The 12,447-nt window shown below is 33.6% G+C and overlaps 1 protein-coding gene across 2 annotated transcripts in view; it reads left to right on the top strand.

Moving 5' to 3' along the window:
• Nucleotides 1–12,194, top strand: part of Map3k1 (mitogen-activated protein kinase kinase kinase 1) — a 75,316-nt gene extending 63,122 nt beyond the window's left edge. Inside the window, exons 13-20 of one of the 2 annotated variants that reach the window (XM_076857276.2) lie at nucleotides 143–332; nucleotides 643–1,927; nucleotides 2,288–2,440; nucleotides 3,200–3,362; nucleotides 4,625–4,756; nucleotides 6,547–6,689; nucleotides 7,359–7,490; nucleotides 9,635–12,194. In XM_076857276.2, the coding sequence (XP_076713391.2) occupies nucleotides 143–332; nucleotides 643–1,927; nucleotides 2,288–2,440; nucleotides 3,200–3,362; nucleotides 4,625–4,756; nucleotides 6,547–6,689; nucleotides 7,359–7,490; nucleotides 9,635–9,784 (2,348 nt within the window). In that variant the 3' untranslated portion in view covers nucleotides 9,785–12,194. The remainder of the gene's footprint in view (nucleotides 1–142; nucleotides 333–642; nucleotides 1,928–2,287; nucleotides 2,441–3,199; nucleotides 3,363–4,624; nucleotides 4,757–6,546; nucleotides 6,690–7,358; nucleotides 7,491–9,634) is intronic. The other variant, XM_076857277.2, reaches the window with a different exon arrangement.
• The last annotated feature ends 253 nt before the right edge of the window (nucleotides 12,195–12,447 follow it).

Raw genomic sequence — 12,447 nt, 5'->3', positions numbered from 1 at the left:
AATATGAGTTTATCAAGGAGAAATTCTTAAAACTAATATAATCCAGGGTATTCTCATTGGTCTTACACCATTCAATCATATTTTGTTGTAGACTTTCATATCACTCTTTTTAAGTCATTTTATTTTTACTTTCCTTTTGTAGGATCCATTGGTATTGGTGGTGTTGATTATGTCTTAAATTGTATTCTTGGAAACCAAACTGAATCCAACAACTGGCAGGAACTCCTGGGCCGCCTTTGTCTTATTGATAGACTGTTATTGGAATTTCCTGCTGAATTTTATCCTCATATTGTCAGTACTGATGTTTCACAAGTTGAGCCTGTTGAAATCAGGTGATTTTTTTTCCTCTGCAAATATATGACTTTCTTCTTCATACTTACCCCACATTCTCTCCAAGAATGGTATAGTTTAGATTTATGAAAAGCTCAGAAATTTAAAAGCATAGATAAGTTACTTGTACCCTAATATTTGCCTGGCATAGAATCCTAAAGTCTAAGCTATTTAATTAAAAAGTTAAAGATCTCTCATACAAAATTATTTTTGAAGTTTACAATCTATAAATTACCTTTTTTAACGTTCCATACCTTTATAGTCATTGAACTTGTCTAGTAATTGAATGTGTTTTGTTTTGTTTCCTTTCAGGTATAAGAAGCTGCTGTCCCTCTTAACCTTTGCCTTGCAGTCCATTGATAATTCCCACTCAATGGTTGGTAAACTCTCTCGAAGGATATATTTGAGTTCTGCAAGAATGGTTACTGCAGTACCCCATGTGTTTTCAAAACTGTTAGAAATGCTGAATGTTTCCAGTTCCACTCACTTCACCAGGATGCGTCGTCGTTTGATGGCTATTGCTGATGAGGTGGAAATTGCTGAGGCCATCCAGCTGGGCATAGAAGACACCTTGGATGGTCGACAGGACAGCTTTTTGCAAGCATCTGCCTCTAATAGCTATCCAGAAACCACAGAGAACAGTTCCCTTGAGCGCACAGTACATTTAGAGAAAACTGGAAAAGGATTATGTGCTACAAAATTGAGTGCCAGTTCAGAGGACATTTCTGACAGACTGGCCAGCATTTCAGTAGGACTTCACAGTTCCACTACAACAATGGAGCAACCAAAGCCAATGGTTCAAACAAAAGGCAGACCCCACAGTCAATGTTTGAACTCCTCTCCTTTGTCTCATCATTCCCAATTAATGTTCCCAGGCTCATCGACCCCTTCTTCATCTGCCCCATCTGTACCAGCTGGCTCTGTAACAGATGCCTCTAAGCATAGACCTCAGGGTTTTATTCCCTGCAAAATACCTTCTGCATCTCCTCAAACACAACGCAAGTTTTCTCTACAATTCCAGAGAAACTGTTCTGAAAACAAAGACTCAGATAAACTTTCTCCAATCTTTACTCAGTCAAGACCCTTACCCTCCAGTAACATACACAGGCCAAAGCCATCTCGACCCACCCCTGGTAATACAAGTAAACAGGGAGATGTTTCAAAAAATAGCATGACACTTGATCTAAACAGTACTTCCAAATGTGATGACAGCTTTGGCAGTAGCAGCAATAGTAGTAATGCTGTTATACCCAGTGACGAGACAGTGTTCACACCAGTAGAGGAGAAATGCAGATTAGATGTCAATACAGAACTCAATTCCAGTATTGAAGACCTTCTTGAGGCATCTATGCCTTCAAGTGACACAACAGTCACTTTTAAGTCAGAAGTTGCTGTCCTCTCTCCTGAAAAGTCTGAAAGTGATGATACCTACAAAGATGATGTGAATCATAATCAAAAGTGCAAAGAAAAAATGGAAGCTGAAGAAGAAGAAGCTTTAGCAATTGCCATGGCAATGTCAGCGTCTCAGGATGCCCTCCCCATAGTTCCTCAACTACAGGTTGAAAATGGAGAAGATATTATCATTATTCAACAGGATGTAAGTATCATCTTTAAGAGGTTAGAGTTTCCTTGGGGCATGCTAAAATACAATTCAGAAATGCTGTTTTTATCATTGCAAACAGGTTGTTCACATACAGTTATTAAGTATACATTAATAATGTCCGTATCATTTAAAGAGCAATAGTTCTGGCCTATTTCAGAGAGATTTCTGGTTGATTCTGTAATGGTAATCACTTCTGCAATAAACATTGGTTGCTAGCATTGTCTGTTCAGAAATGAATTTTATAGGTGATTTGGGAAACCAGACTAAACAAGAATGATATTTTGCCAGGTTAATTTTATACAATCTTGCTCTTTTAACTTAACAGTAAAAAGATTACTTTCATTTAATATGTAGACACCAGAGACTCTACCAGGACATACCAAAGCAAAACAACCTTACAGAGAAGACACTGAATGGCTGAAAGGTCAGCAGATAGGCCTTGGAGCATTTTCTTCTTGTTATCAGGCACAAGATGTGGGTACTGGAACTTTAATGGCTGTTAAACAGGTAAATATCTAGTGAGCACATAAGTGAAATTATTCAAATTATAAAATGAACCCTGGACAAGTGAATAGAATAAAGGACATATGTAATCATGCATTTATATACTTAAGCAATTTAAGCTTTGAGAAATCTTAAGTTTTAAAATAGATGTTACCAAAGCAATACAGACTCATGAATTCTTTATTAGAAGTTGAACTGGTTATTGTAAAATATAATAGTAAGATGGGCCTTATGGATGTTTTGTTTTGGTTTTTAATTTGTTTTTGCCTGTTATGATTATTAGAAGTATGGTTTCAATATTCTTCAGCAGTATACTAGTGTAATACTGCCTTGCTTTCTGTGGGTTGCTTTTCAAATGAGCATACTTATCAAGATGTGAAAATAATAAAGCTTTCATTTTAAAATCATATCGATTGTTCTCCCTGATCAAGCTTTTCTCATCTTAACGTTGTCTTCAAACAATCAGTATCTTGACTGTATCCTGGTTTGGTTTTAAGAGTATTTTTTTTTGTTTTTGTTTTTGGTTTTGGTTTCATTTTTCTGATATTTCATTGCTGCTTATGCTACATTCTTATTTTCTAAAACAGTTTGACTTGGCTAGTTTTTTTTTTTTTTTAAATAAAGTATAGCGCACTCATGAGTACAAATGCCATCTGCTATTAATGTAAAAGCTAATTTGGATTTGTTCATTTTAGATCAGGTTGTTGGAACTATAAAAGAGAAACACCAGAATTCATATCTTTGTGAACATGTTTGAAACAGGTGACATATGTCAGAAACACATCTTCTGAGCAAGAAGAAGTTGTTGAAGCATTAAGAGAAGAGATAAGAATGATGAGCCATCTGAATCATCCGAACATCATTAGGATGTTAGGAGCCACATGTGAGAAGAGCAATTACAATCTCTTTATCGAATGGATGGCAGGTGTGTTCATGTATTAAACTATGAGTAATAATGCATAGACTTACATTTATGCTCTTTAGGGAAAACAGTGTAATGAACACTTATTTTTTTAAATAGATTGAGTTTCTAAAACCAAACCAATTCTAACATACTAACATAAATTATAACTACTTTGTTTTATCCTTTTTTTTTTAAATATAATAAAATACTACCTCTACCTCTAAGTTTTTACCAGTGTTTTTAAGTGATTATATAGTATTGGTTTATAAGAATCATCTTTTTTTTTTAAATTTGGTTTGTATATGATCCATATTTTTCTGGGTGGCCATCATTCATTAAACAGATTTAAGAAGTATTTTCACATAATATAGAAATCAAGTTATATTTTTTAAAAATTATAACAGGTAAACTCGTTCAACCTTGTCATCTTGAACAAAGACTGAATTTTATTTTCTCTTATACGGAGTAAACAGAATTAAAAATAATATGTAGATATTTTAGACTATTATCTCAGAATAAAGACATTACATTTTCATTTTAATTAATTATTTTTATGTTATGTATTTTAATTTATTCTAATGTTTCTACATTGCAAGTTATGTACTTAAGTGGCTACTTATATGTGCACAGCGTTTATGGCAACATAAATATTTTTGAACATATTGAAATACATAATATTTGATAGATTTATAATATTTTAGACAAGAATTCTTAGAATTTTTTTTTAATTTTGAAGAACAATAGTATTGTAAATACTTCCAAATGAAGTCATTGAGTTTGTGACTTGCCCCAGGTCAGAGTTAGTAAATGGTAGGATATGACTGGGCCTTTGGCTTCTCCTTCTGGTCTCTTTACCTTCTGCTAAATAACATGTTAGCATTGCTTACTTAAGTTAGTAATAAAGGCATTTGTATGTTTTGATTGAGAAGATAGAGGAGTGAACTGTATGTTTCAGAAGTGGTACCATTCAAAATTAACTTCTAAAGCTTTCTGAAATCTTGGGCTTCCAGTAAACTAGCTTCATGAGGATTCTATAAAAATTGAACTAAGAGATTTTTAAGATGATCTAGGAAGTCAGTTTCACCTTGGTTTTTTGTTTTGGTTTGTTTTGTTGTTTGTTTTTGTTTTGTCAGTTTCATTTCTGATAGTAAGATATGAATTGAACATTTCAGTTGAGAATATCAGTTCTTGCCTTGCAAACTTAAGAAACCAAAGTGTAATAGACAATTTTAATTCTGGCCTAAGTTTTTGATAATCATTACTGTTTTGTGTTTGTGTTACAGGAGGATCTGTGGCTCATCTGCTGAGTAAATATGGAGCCTTCAAGGAATCAGTAGTCATTAACTACACTGAACAGTTACTTCGTGGCCTTTCTTACCTCCATGAAAACCAGATCATTCACAGAGATGTCAAAGGTAAGAATTCTTTTATTTTCCACTAAGAAAATAAATGTCATTTTAAGATTTGGACATTTGTTGATGGTTTCTAACCTAAGTTTCTAACTATGGAATTGTTTCTCTGAATAACTCAAATTTCTAGAATACTAGAACTTAAAGGAACTTTAAGGTCATTTAATCTGCAGCGCTCATTTTATAGAAATGTCAGTACTAGAAAGGCTGTCTCCTGATCACTTGGCTTGTTGGCTTCATATTGTGCTGCCTCCCAGGAAGTTTCTTTTCTTGGTTTTATTTGTTTTATTTAAAGTAATTGGTATATCATAAACTTCTGTTAAGAAAAACTCAGATCTTTTGTGGTTTAGTTCATTTTTATAAAGGACAACTTTGGTATTTCATAATGAGGCTCTTTAGTACTTCACATAGCCTATCTACTGAAGGAGTGTTATAAGGTTAATTTTTAGGAATAAGATCAGAAACTTTGCAACTGATTAAAAAAATACCTAGGGGAAATACTCTAATGTGTAGGCATAGATAGTACTTCCTCAGTAAGACTCATGTAGCTCAGGAAATAATAACGAGACTTAGAACATGGGATAGCATCAGATTTAAAAGCTTTTTGTACAGCAAAGGAAACAACACTCTGAAGAGAGAACCTACAGCATGGGGAAAAATCCTTGTCAGCTACTCTTCCAATAGATTAATATCTAGTAAGACCTCAGAAAACACCAAAACCTCCAAATAACTCATTCACTATATGGGAAAGTGAATTAAAACAAACAAACAAACAAAAATTCCTCAAAAGAAGAAATAAAAATGGCTTACAGTTACCTGAAAAAAATATTTGCCATTTTTAGCCATCAGGGAAATATAAATCAAAACTACACTGAGATTTCATCTCACTCCAGTTAGAATGGTAGCTATTAAAATACAGATAACAAATGCTGGTGGGGATGCAATGAAAAAGGAATTCATACACCTTGGTGGGAATATATAGCCACTATGGAAATCAGTATGGAGATTCCTCAAGAGAGTACAAGTGGAACCACCATATGACCCAGGTATTCCACTCATCAGTATTTATCCAAAAGAATTAAAGTGTACAGAGATATATGCATACCCATGTTTATGGCAACACAGTTCACAATAACCAAGTTGTGGAATCAGCCTACATGTCATCAACAGATGAATGGATAAAGAAAATGTGGTGTGTGTATATGTACACTAGGAAGTTTTGCTCAGCCAGAAAGAAGAATGAAATTAGGTCATTTGCAAGAAAATGGGTGGAACTGGGGAGCATTATGTTAAGCGAAATAAACCAAACGTGGAAAGACAAGTGTCATGTGTTTTCTCTCATATGCTGAAACTAAAGGAAAAAAAGTTAAAAAAAAAAAAAAGATTAATTTTTTATTAAGCTAGAATTATGAAATGAGCATAAATTTAAATTGGTCTAGACCAGTATGTTTCCACAAAACTTTGTCTTACAATGTAAATTATACTAAAATTTGAATTTTGGAGAAAGATTTTGTTGGAAATCATTATACTGAAGGTTTTTGAAAGGTTCACCACGTCTCTGCCCTTTATCTTTGTATGCCTTAATTGGTTTTTTTTCCAGATTTTCTTTCTGAGGTTTTAGATTTTATTTACACTGAAGAGATCTGTGTGTAAATAAAGTGAAGGGAGAAGAGAGGATCTTTCTCTTAACCTCTGACATGTAGTCCATTCCTTTCTTTTTTCTTAGTACTGGGTTTTTTAAATCAGTCCTTACTTTTGTTTTTAACATACAAGTCATTTCCTGTTTCTCTTGACAGGTGCCAATTTGCTAATCGACAGCACAGGTCAAAGGCTCAGAATTGCAGATTTTGGAGCTGCAGCCAGGTTGGCTTCAAAAGGAACTGGTGCAGGAGAGTTTCAGGGACAGTTATTGGGGACAATTGCATTTATGGCACCTGAGGTGAGAAGTAGCTTTGTGATGAAAGAAAATATTTTGGAAGTCTATGTGACAGCATTATACCACATTACTTCACAGTGGTATCCAGTATATGCTTAGAACTCCAGGACCCTTAAAAAAAGATTTTAACAATATCTACATTTCAGACCCTTATTTCAATCCTTTCCTTCTACGTCTTGAAAAAAATGACAAAGCATTTTTAATAGATTTGTTTAAAGGCAAAGTACTGTGGGTTAGTTTATAGTAGTTGTTTTGTAGTAAACCCAAAGTATCCATAATAGAAATATTTTAAAAGTATCTATTCCCAAGGGACATGAGCCCAGAGGCAGGCCTTGTCAGTAGTAGACGTTTACTACAGAGCATTGCTCCACTGAACTCAGCCTCTCAAGAACTGTGTGCTCGTTTCTTCATGTTCATAGGCAGTGATTATTTGTTGCCTATTTGCCCCATCATTTACTAAGATCATGGGGGGCTGCTTTGGAATTCTGTGATGTTTATTTTTGTGCTACATAGGATATTAAGCTTATTAATGACATATCAGGCAGGCCAGGAAATTGTTATTTATTTATTTTTTGCTCTGAAGTAAACTTAGAATTTAGAATCCAGAACTACAAAATTATTTTCTCTTTTTTAAATGAATCATGTTACCAAATTAACTCTGCTTTATTTTAGGTCCTGAGAGGTCAGCAGTATGGTAGAAGCTGTGATGTATGGAGTGTTGGCTGTGCTATTATAGAAATGGCTTGTGCAAAACCACCTTGGAATGCCGAAAAACACTCCAATCACCTTGCTTTGATATTTAAGGTAATTGTGAGATAAAAATTACTTCTTTGTGACTTAAATTCTCATGGGTTCTCCCTGTCAACCTAATATAAAGACATATCTTCCGTGAAATAAATGTATATGTATATATCTCCAGAAATTTAGATAGTGTTGTCACTTTAAACTACTTTTATATGGCATTTACAGCCATTTTCAGTGTTCCAGGTTGTTACGGTCTGTAAAGTCTCTACAAACACTGAATCACTGTCCCCAGGCAAAATATGCACATATACCTGTCACTTTAAAAACTTGAAGCTCTTCATGTATTTTGCACAATTAGAATTTTTTTAAAAAATCTAATTTACTGTTTTATTTAAAAACTTTACATCAATTATCAAATCCTATCTACCTTTTTTTCAGTTCCCAACATAGACTAGTGTACTGGTTGAGGTTTTTACCTTTTGAGTAGACAAGTCATAGGCCTTGAAATCATACAGACCTGGTTTCAAACTCTGACTTTCATTGCCAATGTGACCATAGGAAAATAACTTTTTGTGTCTACCATTTGTTTTCTTCTTTGTCAAATGGATACAATAATAGGACTTATTTTATGGGACTACTATGAAGATAAGCAGAAGTACCTCTGGGACTTAGTCAACTACTTGGCCCATAGTCACCCCCTCATCTGCCATAATTTCCTTCAGTTCTCCCCACCCCAGTCACCTCTCTAACAGTCTTTTTCTGGAGTTCTCTCTCCCTTTCCCTCTGTTCTTTTATGCTTCCCTTGTCCCCTCTCTGTTGTGGTTCAGATGCTGAATCTCATTAAGGCCCACAGCCAGTGCTGCACCCCCTGCCTGGGTGTTTCTTTACACCTCTGCTCACATCTGCTCCTTCTCCAGACTCCCAGAGCATTTTTGTATATGTCTGTTTCTGATCCTTCCTTTGTTGATTATTGTGGTTATTTATGTTCCCATCTTATCTTTTTCAAACTGACGCTCCTTGAGTCCGTTCATGTCTGATTCAGTTTTTCCCTTCCAGAGTCTTATACAGAAGTTACTCAATAAAATACTCATGGCTAGGATCAGTGTGAAGTTTGCTGTTATTTTTTTTAGAGCTTTGTTAAAATCCCAGAAACAAATGGAAATGAGTTTCAGATTGGTACAGTTCAGTATTATAACAGATTTCATTGCATTCTTCCTCACAGGTAGAGTTTAAAGAGAATTTTACTGTGACATTTTCAGTTTCCATAACTCCCAGTAAATACTTTGAGATCTATGAAAGCCACAAATAGGTAGAAAAACAGCTTTTTTCAAATACTTTTATACCCTCTTTGTGCTAGTTTAAGTTGCTATAGCACCTTTTTTTTTTTAGAGAGTGATTTGGCAATAGCTGCCTAAATTTTAGATGCCCTTATTCTTTGATTCAGCTCTGCCCATTGTTAGGAATCCATTCTTAAATTTATCCATAGGAAATTGCCAAGTTCAGGATTATCCATTGCACAATTAATTGTAGAATCTAAAACCTGAACTAATGGAAGTGCCCGACACTAAGAAATTATACACACAATGTAAAACTGTACAAATTTTGAGAGTAAGATCAAGTTGGTGGTGTTGATTTACAAAGTGCTATGAGATATAGTAATAAGTGAAAAGAGCAGAAGGTATAAAGTGTTCCCTTTTGTAGGAATTTTATAAAGAAAATCTAAGGTATGAAAATATTGACTTTTTTACTTCATGAAGGAAATACGAGAAATAGGTGAATGGTTACATTTGGAAATAGGGAGAATGGATGTCATTTTTTGTTTTATATTTTTTGTTTTCTTGTGTTTAAGGTGTATACATATCAGTCAAGTATATCTTGGTATAAGATCATAGACTTTTTAGAATTTTTTTTTTATATCTCTATTTTTTAATCCAAAGCATTCACTTACTAGGGTGGGAAAAGGGAAAGTTTTCTTATGACTAGAAGTAGGTAGGTTTAAATTATTTAGATTCATTCTTAACTTATTTATCAAAAAGTTATTTCTTCATGGTGTTTGATACTAAGAATTAAGGTGTGTCCAAATCGAAGATAAAAATTAATGCAGTGGACAATCATGTATAGATAGAGGTTTTGAAATTCATGCACATGTTTTCTATATCCAAAGTGCACTTGTGGAAAATTTCAACACTATTTTTTTCTTACAGATTGCTAGTGCAACTACTGCCCCATCAATCCCTTCACATCTGTCTCCTGGCTTACGTGATGTGGCTCTTCGTTGTTTAGAACTTCAACCTCAGGACAGACCTCCATCAAGAGAGCTACTGAAGCATCCAGTCTTCCGTACAACATGGTAGCCAATTTATACAAATAAAAACTGTAAATGAGACAGGATGCTCAACAAGAAAAAAAACTTTCGTGGGGAACCACGTCGATATTCTACTGGCCTTCATGCCACTGTACAGCTATGAATGAAGCCAGTGGGGAACCCTTACCTAAGTATGTGATTGACAAATCATGATCTGTACCTAAGCTCAATATGCAAAAGTCCACAAATTGTGCAGAAACTGTAAACCGTGCCTTTCAACGAACTGGCCCTAGGTGAACAGGAAAGCAATGACGTTTGCATGACTAAACAGAAGCATAATTTTATTTTTTTTGGAGCACTTTTTCAGCAATATTAGCAGCTGAGGGGCTCAGGATCTATTTTAATGTTTCAGTTATTCTTCCATTTCATATAGTGATCACAAGCAGGGGGTTCTACAATTCCGTTCCTTTTTTTTCTTTTTTTTTGGTCACTGGCTATAAAAATCAGTATCTGCCTCTTTTAGGTCAGAGTATGGTATGAGTAGCCGTAAATACATAATTTTTTAAAGTTGATATCTTCTTGACCCACAATTGACTTTTTTTTTTTTTTTTTTTTAATGCCTGGGCAATTGTGGTTCATGTGCATTTTACTGTTGGCCCATTCATTTCGTTTTTGGAAATTATGGTTCTGTATTTTCATTTCACCTTCATTTTTCTTTAATATTCAGGGAAAGGTGATCTTTTCAAACCAGAAAAAAAAAAAAAACAGGAAAAAAATAGAACTAGGTGTGAATTAGAATTTATTAAATATCTTGCTATTGCAAGAGTTTTTAACTACAGATTGAAAATTTTTTAATTGGAATATAATAAAGTACTGCCTATATTGAGTCAGTCACTACTTTTACTGTGCAGGTTAAATATAAATTAACAAAATCAGCTGTTCAGCTTACAATCAAGAACAGGATTACCTTGAAATTTATTTGAATTTTTTTAGTGTTTCGGTTTCTTTTGCTAAATGGTAGGAAACTTCACACCATTTAAGACTTACTCTTTATATAACAATCCATCGTTCATCATTACCATTGATTATAAAATGTAACTGCTATATTCCTTCCACCATGCATCGTCTCTTTAAACTAGGCATAGCTGATAAAGAAAAAGTAACCTAATTACTCAACTATTAATCAGTAATTTTTTAAAAAATAAATTTGCTTTGAACTTAGAAAAAGTGTTCAGAAAAGTGAAATTGAATTTCATTTACATAATAATTCCTTGAATTTTGTGCAGTTATTTAATGGTTTTAATCTGGAGTTGAATTCAGATGCATGGAATTCTGAAGGAAAATGGTAGCTCTCTTATCCTTAAATGTATGTGAGTCTTTTAAATCATGTACTGATTAACTATTAAACACAACTTTGAGATGTTAAGTTTTAACTCTTCAGAAGCCAGTGTGAAATAGAATTGGTTAATCTCAAAGACTCAGGATAAACTAAATAAGCTATATAGAGTACATTTAGAATGTACAACACAAATTGGAAGTAAAAGAAGTTACAAGATAAGTTTACAGGGATATATTGCTATAATTTTTAAAAGGCAGTTTTTTTTTTTTTTTTTTAAATGTGATTGTGTTTCTTAGTGAAATTTTACATTCCTTTGTTTTGGAAGATTGGCAATATTTGAAGAGTTAAAAATAGTACAGAAATGTGAAGTTTGGTAGCTCTAAATGTGTTGTACTTTCTTTTTTATTTTGTTTTTGTTTTTGGTTTTTTTGACTACTTAGAATTTTCACAATTCTAATAAGATTGTTTCCAAGTCTCTCATGTGCAAGCTTTAAAGGACGCACTCTTGCCATTTTATGTACTGGAAGATCATCGGTCAGATTAATACTGTGTCTGACAGAAATGTAAACTGTATAAACTGAGGAACCTCAGCTAATCAGTATTACTTTGTAGATCACCATGCCCACCACATTTCAAACTCAAACTGTTTCTAGATGTCAATCCACTGTGTTTGAGTTTGTTTGCAGTTCCCTCAGCTTGCTGGTAATTGTGGTGTTTTGTTTTTTGTTTTGTTTTCAATGCAAATGTGATGTAATATTCTATTTTCTTTGGATCAAAGCTGGACTGAAAATTGTATTGTGTAATTATTTTTGTGTTCTTAATGTTATTTGGTACACAAATTGTAAATAACGTCTACTGCTGTTTATTCCAGTTTCTACTACCTCAGGTGTCCTATAGATTTTTCTTCTACCAAAGTTCACTTTCACAACGAAATTATATTTGCTGTGTGACTATGATTCCTAAGACTTCCAGGGCTTAAGGGCTAACTTCTATTAGCACCTTACTATGTAAACAAATGTTACAAAAAAAAAAAAAAAAAAATCTCTGGGTTAAGAAAATTTGGCTTAAATGTATCCTTTGTTATTTTAAATATATCAAGATATTTTAATTAAAATTTTTACCCCATTGAACCAATTTTATAGTATTTGTACCTATTTTGGTGTTTTGTCTTTATAGTAAATAAAAATTTTTGAACAAAAGTTAATTTGTTACTTTTGAGTTTTTTTAAAAATAATTTCATACTCATAAAAACTGCAAGAACAACACAAACAGTTGCTATATACCCTTCACCCAAAGACCCTAGTCATATTTCTCTAGTGCTGAGAGCCATTGCCAAGTAGGAATGACACATGGCAATTTCTTTGTCAGCCTAC

The sequence above is a fragment of the Callospermophilus lateralis genome, chromosome 5 (assembly GCF_048772815.1).
Source record: "Callospermophilus lateralis isolate mCalLat2 chromosome 5, mCalLat2.hap1, whole genome shotgun sequence".
Lineage (NCBI taxonomy): Eukaryota > Metazoa > Chordata > Mammalia > Rodentia > Sciuridae > Callospermophilus > Callospermophilus lateralis.
The sequence above is the reverse complement of the archived record's forward strand: the minus strand, read 5'-3'. Positions and strand labels throughout refer to the sequence as shown.